The following is a 9,670-nucleotide window of genomic DNA, read 5'->3' as shown; positions in this document are numbered from 1 at the left end:
GTGTACTACAGACATCTTCTACAATGCATCATCCACCTAGTTGTCTGTATAGGCCTAAAATTATGGCGAAACTTAAACCGTTTCTTGAAAGAAAACAAACGCTGGTTGCATACACCCATCGTACAACAGGAGAAATGCTCTCTGTAAGAAGCGATTAGACGACGCTAATTATACAGATGGACAGTTTCTCTCTCATCCTTCTCTTTCGTCCACGCAATAAAAAATCCTACGTGTACCTGTTTATAGACAGCTGACTCAGCCCCTCTGTATGTGCCTAACACTGAAACCTACGCCCCCATCTTCTGGAGTCTACACCCCCCACCCCGAGATGAGATGCATCTTCCCCACCCTCAGGCTGGTCACAATGGGCAAGAACATAAACTAGTAACTTCACACTTTCCTAGACTATGTTACTACCTCCATAGTGGGTAGGAACATCTATGTAGTGTCATGCAACGATGTATTTATTAGGTTATAGACTCATTGTTTCTTGGAGTGTGTGATGTTCCGGTAACTTAGTTAGTTACCACAAGCACCTCTCTCTTCATTAAATACGTGCCACATAAGCAAAGTTGTATTGAAGTGTGTGATGTTACTCCTAAGTTCCTCCCCACTGTGACCAGCCTCACCACCATCATCAGACTAGCCACAGTGGTAGTAACTTCAATAGTAACATCGAGTCCAACTCAGCAAATTTGCTTATGCGACAGTGAGTTAATGAGAAGAGATGTAGTACTAGTAACTTAACTAGTTACTGTAACATCAAATGTCCCAATGCACCTAACAAATGAAGCTTTGTATATTACCACACTTATATTACTATTCATTATTGAGGTAGTAATATAGTCTAGAGATATGTGTATGTTACTCTCTCGTAGAAGAGCGCAGCAAAACCGTCCGTTACCAGGCCAGAGCAAGAGGGGCGTCCACGTCCACGTCTACAGGTGGAGCGTGGGAGAAAAGTGATGCTAATAACTCGACCCACACCCCGCGGCCAGCACAGAGCGGCAACTAGTAACGTCTCCCTCCCTCGCCGTTTCCTTTCCAGCCGCGACGACAGCGACGGAGGGGGATAAAATCCCAACCCCAATCCCAGGGCGTCGCTGTACTGTACAGGGAGCACTTCAGGAAGCGTCGGTGCTATCCACTCCACTCCGCGACGCCATAGATAGCTATACCGGACGACGGCCAGCTTGCTCCCGCTCCCGGTACCGGTGTTGGTGGAGAGACGAGGTATGTCCTTGATTCCTCTTGCCTTCTGTGGATGAATTTGCTCCTAGGTTAGCTTCTTTCGCCCAGTTTGCTGCTTCCGGTGCTCAGATCTGCCTCTCCAGGCTTCAATTTTTCTTTCTCTTCCTTCCTTCCTTCGTCACTCCCGGGGAGACGTGTATGTGTACCACAGACCAGATTGCTGCGTCATTTCTCTTCCGTTTCTTATGGAGGACCAACAATATAAATATAAATAAATCCATTTGTTTCTCTCAAATCTAGCACTATTTTCTCTCTCTTGCTGCGTTCTGACTGGTATCAGGCTACTCAATTGCGGAATAGAGGGAAGAAAGGATTTTCTTTTTCTTATTAATAATACGCCTTCTCTCTCTCTCTTTTTTTGCGGGGTACGCCTTTTCTCTGAAGCCACAAATTAAATTACTATTATAATTGTACCTTTTTTCTAAGTGACAATTCAAATTAGTATGAAACCTAACCTACTTTTTTTTTCAACTGACATATTAAATTGTGTTAAACCTAGCCCAACTGACGAATTGAATTACTCCCTCCGTCCCAAAATATAAGAACGTATTTTACACTACTATAGTGTAAAAAATGTTCTTATATTTTGGGACAGAGGGAGTATTAAACTGGATGCGAGGTTTGCCTCTCGAGTGCCCATAGAATGAATTCATGCAAACTTATCACCTTCTCACTTTTAACGCCTTATTTTCCGCAGAGGTTTTTATTTTTTTTAATTTGTTGGTACTAGCGCATGGGCCAATCATCCAAATACGACTGCAATCCAAGCCTCTCTTGGTAGACTTTGATTTCAATATAATACGAAACATATATTACAAAATTTATACCATTCCAAATTCCAAAGGTTCTATTTTCTAATGGTATAACTTTTCTGATATACTATAATTTATAGTATTACATTAGTAAATTGACGACCTAGAGATACGCTGAGGCAAGACCTATAAACCGGAAAGGAGGGACTAGTATTTTGTGCTGTGATGTTGACGGCCCAAATTTTTTATTGTCCATCAAGCATCTCATAGCTGACTGAGAGTTGATGGGAATAGATGTTTGGTTTGCCTGCACTGGAATCACAATCTCAGGGAGCTTTGGTTCCTGTAGCTGTCCAATTGGAATTATATGATTTCAGCTTCATTTCTGTAGCTGTCAGATATGGGTGGTCTCCATATCCCATGGTTTCTCTCATGCTAACTTTCTTTCTTAGGCCATCTTCACAATAAATATTAACCGATCCTGTTACTTCTGATCACCGTTTTTACTTTCACATATTTGGGCTGAAAGGCCCATTTTAAACCAGACATTAGTGATATTGGTTTCAAGCAAAACATTTATCTGGGAATTACATATATACTTTCCGTGTGTTAAGACAGCATTATTTGGTGCTACAAAATAGTAGAGTATTGTCGCGAACAAAGCATTCTTCTTCTCGTTGTTGTTTCATATGTGAATCGAGCTTCAGAACCAAATTCAACTTAGTCTAGCATGTGAAACTTGTAATATTATTTCATGGTGGTTACATGTTTACATCGAGTAATCACTTTCACTTTGTGTTAAAAAGGTCAATATTAGACCAGCCATTAGCGATGTTGGATTCAAGCAAGACATTAGTTTTGGTGCTAAATGAATATTATAACAAACAAACCTTCACGTAACTTGCTGTTTCATATGAATCAAGTTTCAGAACCAAACTGAACCATGTGAAACTTGTAGTATTATTTTGTGATGATATTGAGTAACCTCTTTTATTAAGTGTTTTTATATCATAAACTTTCGTTTTTATTGCCATTCGTTCACTTCACTGGTTCTTATATTTGGTTTAGTTTACAAGTTTGTTCTCATGACATCAAACTGTCTCAACATTATGTGCTTGCTTTCTTCCTTACATCTTACAGTAACATCTGTAGGAATTCCCAGAAGTTATATGAACAACAACTATGGCTACGATTCAAGATATAGGTGTTTCTGCAGCTATCAACATACTGAGTGCCGTCATATTCCTGCTAGCATTTGCTTTCCTACGGCTACAACCCATCAATGACAGGGTTTACTTCCCGAAGTGGTATCTGAAAGGTTCAAGACAAAGCCCAAGCCATGGGGGTGCATTTGTACGGAAGTTTGTAAATTTGGACATGCGGTCATACTTGAAGTTCTTAAGTTGGATGCCTGCTGCTCTCCAAATGCCAGAGGATGAGTTGATTAGCCATGCAGGGCTTGATTCAGCTGTCTATCTGCGGATCTACTTGACAGGGTATGTAACTTGCATTTCATTTTTATCATGGACATTTTTTAGTGTTGTCATCATTTATCATCTGCCCACCTGTACATCAGATAAGATGCAACTCCTAGTCACTGGTGAAGTTCTTAACTTAAGCTTGACTGCGTGCCATTTTTTAGCATGCCTATAGCTGGTTATATTTGTACATGAACAGTGTTTCTTTCGGATGCTTGATGGATTGCATAGCGCAAATCAAGCGTTCAACACACTCTACATAAAATGCAAGGGAAATGAACTGGTGCTGCGAATGTTGCTGATAGCTATAGAGATCAGTTCAGTATTAGAGTTTTTTATATGTTTGATTTTGTATCTTCTGGTTGTCCTTTAGGTTTGCATTTGCTGTAGTATTTATCTATAACACATCTAGCTTCCAGTACATCCACTTGCTTCAGTGAGTTAATCTTTGTGTTCAACTATTCATTTTTATTTTTACCTACTTATTATTGGTTCCAGTTTTGTTGAGAATGTTTATTTCATTGTATTGATTCTAAACCTTCTCTATTTTGTCTTGTTCTCTATATACAGAGTGCAGCATAAGTATTAACAATGTTGAACCAATGAATGGTTCTGTTTTATCCACTGATTGGTGTCCAACTCCATGTTTTTTTTGCTTGAATTGCTACTTATACTGAAAATATTTAAACCTTTGCAGGCTTAAAATATTTGTTCCAATCACAATTCTAGCATTTCTTGTTCTTGTTCCTGTTAATTGGACAAATGATACCCTTGAGGGCTTGAAGGTAGAGCACAGTGATATCGACAAACTTTCGATATCCAACATACCTTTTGGGTCGAAGAGGTTAGCACTAGATGAGTTCATTTTCTCTTAAGTATATTTGCATATAGTAAGTAGTTCTCTAAGATTGCTTATGTGGTGACACCACAAGTTCTCTGGGAAGCATTGATTACCAAAAGCCAATCTGTTTGATCATGCACTGCGCATTACCACGAATATTCAAGATAATAAATATGGGGTAGGTTCAGATTACCTCAAATATACATGATCGTTCAGGGGAGTTTTAGCCTATCTCAGTTCTTCCCCAGTAGATTCGGTAGAGGTAAAGGGAGATATAAGTGGCAGAGATAGAGAGGGAGATAGTACAGATAGAGATCATTATAAAAAGAATAGACATAAGGATAGAGAGAGAGAGAGAGAAGAGAGGGTTTAGAATATGACCAACTTTCCATCCTATGTGTAACTGAACTGGGAGAGAATAATGTGGTAAATTGCATGTGTTGGAATTGTAGAACCCAAAGATTGGCAAGTTGCAATGCCAGCATTACCATGTGGCAGCAGATTGGCATGACAGCATAGGACCATGTAGAGCTTGATCATCAACTCTAGAATTGTTTATTAAGTATCTCCAAGACTCATGCTAATAAGTAACCCTTTGAACGCAGGTTCATAGCTCACTTGACTATGGCTTATGTTTTCACATTTTGGACATGCTATGTTCTGTTGCGGGAGTATGAAATAGTCGCAACAATGAGATTGCGTTTTCTTGCATCAGAGAAACGCCGCCCAGACCAGTTCACAGTATGATCTTATTACTCTATTTTTATATTTCTGTGTCTAATTAGTAGGTCAGGATCTAGATTTTTTTTCTAATACTCCTTCCACTTATACATATTGTTTTGGACATTGATACGGTCTCTAGGCCACCTCCTCGGTAGTAAATCACAAACGACAGAATTTACATATTATGGAACTTCATTTCACAATGAATCTAGTGACATCAATCTAATGTGGCCAATCTTGATTCTCTTTCAAATATTTGATGTCTTGGATAGCAAGGCAACTTTTTGTATTTGAGGGAACAGGTGGAATCCCTTTTTACCGGTCAGTGTGAACTTTAATGCTCCCTCCGTAAACTAATATAAGAGCGTTTAGAATACTAAAGTAGTGATCTAAACGCTCTTATGTTAGTTTACAGAGGGAGTACATGACATTCTTCTAGTTAAAAACAAATCTGAGATTATTCAGTGTGATTGAAATCAGTGTGATTGAAAGGTTTTACAAGTCAGCATTACAACCACGAAATACACTACCGAGCATAATTTGAGGGAACAGGTGGAATCCCTTTTTACTGGTCAGTGTGAACTTCAATACATGACATTCTTCTAGTTAAAAACAAATCTGAGATAACTCAGTGTGATTGAAAGGTTTTACAAGTCAGCATTACAACCACCAAATACACTACCGAGCATAATTTTTTGTATACTGCTCATTCTGTAAAGAATCATCTGCAGATTATGCTATTAGGCTTCCAAAGAAGGAAAATAAAGTGCAATATTTATCCAACATATGACTTAGTCAATCTTCAATTATATATGGAAAACGGGAAACAGCCTAGCTCTTGAGAATGGTTGTATCCAGACACATAACTGTAGTGTGAGAAATCATCTCTTATTCTTTTTTTGTTATTTATGCTTTTAATTTTGATAAAGAAATCAAGATACAATAATTTTTGTATGAAAAGGAGGTTGACCCCTGGCCTCTGCATCATATGATGCACACAACCGTCTTTATTAAACGAAATGTATAAACATCCGGCACAAAAACAGAAATAAAAGGCTCAGCCACAACCGGTCGCTAACAGGACATCACTCGTACACATAATCTATCAGTGTTATGCCAGCCAAATTGGTCGAATTTATCCTGTGCTTCTGTCTCCCAACGGCTGCACCCAAAAGCCATAGGCGCCTGATCATCCGCACACTGCTCTTAATTTTTTTAATATTGTTATTCTATAGGATTTTGTCATTGTAGTTATGACTTATGACTTGTGACATACAATTGATGCATGATGATTTTTAGGTCCTGGTGCGGAATATACCACCTGATCCAGATGAATCAATTGGTGAGCTTGCAGAGCATTTCTTCCTTGTGAATCATCCTGACCACTATCTCACACATCAGGTAATATTTACATTTTTCAGGACCAGCCATATTCTGATCTTTACATTGCATTAGAAATTGTGTGTATGCCACACTTCATTGTTCTCAACCTTCTGCTTGATTGGATGCATTGGTAGAAATTCAAACCTTCTATCATGCCATTCAGATTTTGGTTGGTGTATGTACATTTTACTGTTCTCAAATTTCCATGGTTTTTGATTTAAATCCATATAAAGTATAATTAATTGCTCCATATAAATATACAAATCATGATTGTGTACTTTGGATTTGGCTATACGCTAGAAGGCATTACCAGTCATGTTCTAATTTATTTATGATATACACCTTCTCTTTCAAGGTTGTTTATAATGCAAATAAGCTCGCCAAACTGGTCAAAGAGAAGAAGAAGATGCAGAATTGGCTCGACTACTATCAGCTGAAGTATGAAAGAAATACAAGTAAAAGGCCTACTGTTAAGGTTGGATCATGTTTAGCCATCAATTTTCTTGCTTTTGATCAAAATGGGAAAAAGTATTATAAATCTCATTCTAGCTCTTTTCTGTTCTTTTATAATTTGTAACTTTGTTCCAGACTGGTTTTCTTGGATGTTTTGGTTCCAAAATGGATGCTGTTGAACACTGTGCATTGGAAATTGAGAGGATAGAAAAGGAAGTAAGTCATTATTCAGCTTCATTCTAGTGTTACTCTGAAAATAGTACCCTTTCTTCATTTAATGAAAAATGCTGCCTTAAAAAGTAAGTAACATCTATCATTGAAAGTACTTCTATATTATCATATTTCACTACCTTTAGCTACCATACAATTCAGAAAATCAATAACCAATGGTATTTATGACATGAGACTATGATTGAAACAACATTTAAAAGAGCACGGAGTTCATAGCAATGGCCTTATATACTGTTTCAACTGAAGCAATGCTTCCCTGTTTTTATCAATATTGTGTATCAATGATTTGTCGATGACTGAAACAACATTAAAAGAGCACGGAGGTTATAGCAAGGGCTTTTTGTATGCTGTTTCAGTTGAAGCTATGGTTCCCTGTTATTTTACCTAACCAAGTGGATGTCTAAAGACATGAGATGCCTGTTCTTGCTTTTGTATGTAATAATTAATAGTACTCTTAAATAGTTAACTTTTGGTTCAGTCATGTAAGTAAAGCATTGTCTTTCATATTGTTAAATGTTTTTTTCTTTTTGAAATGAAGAATAGCTGCAATAGCATAAACCGTTAGATTTACTGCCACTTACAAATGACATTCGTTTAGGAAGCTGAAGAACGTGAAAAGATCATGAAGGATCCCAAGTTAGTTGTTCCAGCGGCATTTGTCTCCTTCAGAACACGGTGGGGTGCAGCAGTATGCGCTCAGACACAACAAACCAGTAATCCGACGGTTTGGTTGACTGAGTGGGCTCCAGAACCTCGTGATGTGTACTGGGATAATTTGTCTATTCCAATTGTTCACCTTACAGTTAGAAGGTTAATAATTGCGGTAGCATTCTTCTTTCTGAACTTCTTTTATGTGATCCCAATCGCATTTGTTCAGTCCCTTGCAAATATTGAAGGGATTGAGAAGGCAGTTCCATTTCTGAAGCCTATAATTGAAATGTAAGTGTGTTTCAACATGCTATTCTTCATTTAAAATGTCTTTTTTCAGTTCGACAGTAGTATGCTATTGATTTTTTGTGTGACTTCAATGGCAAGTTGCTTTATGTTCTTTGATGCTGCCTATTTTTATTTGTGAAAAAACGCCAAGTTGCTGCAATGATAATAAGTTGGACTATGGAGTAGTTAATAATGCCTAATATGGATAACAAAGAATATGATTATGCATTGGCGTCTGATGATAATAATCTGTTGTGGAAATGATAACACCCGAGTACTAACTCTTGATGAAAAATTCCGTTTGAGGATTGGATGGGATCCAATGTCCTTGGGAGTAAAAAACTTCAAATTTGAAGTAGCAACTATATTTGTTTTTCTTAGGTTTCACCAAAAACATATGGACTGCAGATGTAAAAATGAGCGACAGGCCTCACAAAAACATCTTGCTGCTCAGAAGTAAAAATTGAGGTTCGCTACATTTTCTATGGAAGTGGGTAACTTTACATTCAGCAAACAAGTTTAAGGACCTTTGATGTAATTCACTCATGCATTACTTGTATTTGCTTTGTTGGCATATTTCATTATCTTTGAAAGTTTGTTGTTCAACCGTTTCTCAGGCCTACTATCAAATCGTTCATCCAAGGGTTCCTTCCTGGAATTGCTCTGAAGATCTTCCTCATACTACTCCCAAGCATATTAATGTTTATGTCAAAGGTTGAAGGATTGACATCAGTGTCTTCACTGGAAAGAAGATCTGCATCGAAGTACTATATCTTCTTATTCTTTAATGTATTCCTGGCAAGCATCATTGCTGGATCTGCTTTGGAGCAGCTACAAACCTATCTTCACCAGTCAGCAAATCAGTATGTACTACACACCTACTCCTGTTGGCATCCCATATACACCTACTCCTGTTTGGCATCCCACATATAACTAGAAGCTGGCAATCACCCAACATCTCATTGCACTCAAACAAGAACAGATGTAATTAACTAACCATGGACTTTTAACATGTGAAATGAAGGTCAACCATAGCTAAAGATGGATATTAAATGCAGTTGAATGTTAGCACTTGCTTCTTTTGTATCGTGCATAGTGGTTATTGGATGCATAAAATATTTTTTTGGGCTGTCATTACAAGTACTACCATCAAATTGAAATATTTGTATATGCTATTGGTTGGTTAGAATAAGCTGCATTTCAAGCCTAACAGCAGCGAAGAATGTGAGATGGTGGATCAATTGGAAATATTATTTTCAGTTTCCTTCATGTGTTTACCTTTTCTTTAGATGTCATTTGGAAATTTTGACATGTGGCAAGTGACCGCGATATAGTTTTCTGGAGGGCATGGATTTGTTAACATTCAGGATTTGAGAATCCTGTATCTTATTGCATGGCTAAGCATGTGAATTTGCATTTTAAACTACAAGGGCTAGTTATTAGATGCCTAAGATATCATTGGACCATGTCTGTACTTTAAGTCAGGGTTCTCATTAATTACAGCAGAGTGGTGTAATCGAATATTTTACTGCACACTCACAAGCTAGCACGTTCTTGTTAAATTACACAAACTCAAAAAGTTGGTCGATCGCGACCCTCAAGAGGCCCCCGCGTCGCCCCCC

At 37.9% G+C, this 9,670-nt stretch overlaps 1 protein-coding gene across 2 annotated transcripts in view; it reads left to right on the top strand.

Annotated features, from left to right (window-relative positions):
• The first annotated feature begins 1,001 nt into the window (after nt 1–1,001).
• The window catches only part of LOC119276063 (calcium permeable stress-gated cation channel 1-like), a 15,028-nt gene continuing 6,359 nt past the window's right edge, over nt 1,002–9,670 (top strand). Inside the window, exons 1-9 of one of the 2 annotated variants that reach the window (XM_037557035.1) lie at nt 1,002–1,233; nt 3,144–3,499; nt 4,179–4,325; nt 4,928–5,063; nt 6,345–6,446; nt 6,784–6,903; nt 7,017–7,097; nt 7,711–8,051; nt 8,666–8,911. In XM_037557035.1, coding sequence (XP_037412932.1) covers nt 3,186–3,499; nt 4,179–4,325; nt 4,928–5,063; nt 6,345–6,446; nt 6,784–6,903; nt 7,017–7,097; nt 7,711–8,051; nt 8,666–8,911 — 1,487 coding nt within the window. In that variant the 5' untranslated portion in view covers nt 1,002–1,233; nt 3,144–3,185. The remainder of the gene's footprint in view (nt 1,234–3,143; nt 3,500–4,178; nt 4,326–4,927; nt 5,064–6,344; nt 6,447–6,783; nt 6,904–7,016; nt 7,098–7,710; nt 8,052–8,665; nt 8,912–9,670) is intronic. The other variant, XM_037557033.1, reaches the window with a different exon arrangement.

Source organism: Triticum dicoccoides, chromosome 3B (genome assembly GCF_002162155.2).
Source record: "Triticum dicoccoides isolate Atlit2015 ecotype Zavitan chromosome 3B, WEW_v2.0, whole genome shotgun sequence".
Classification (NCBI taxonomy): domain Eukaryota; kingdom Viridiplantae; phylum Streptophyta; class Magnoliopsida; order Poales; family Poaceae; genus Triticum; species Triticum dicoccoides.
This window is presented reverse-complemented; position numbering and strand designations above follow the sequence as displayed.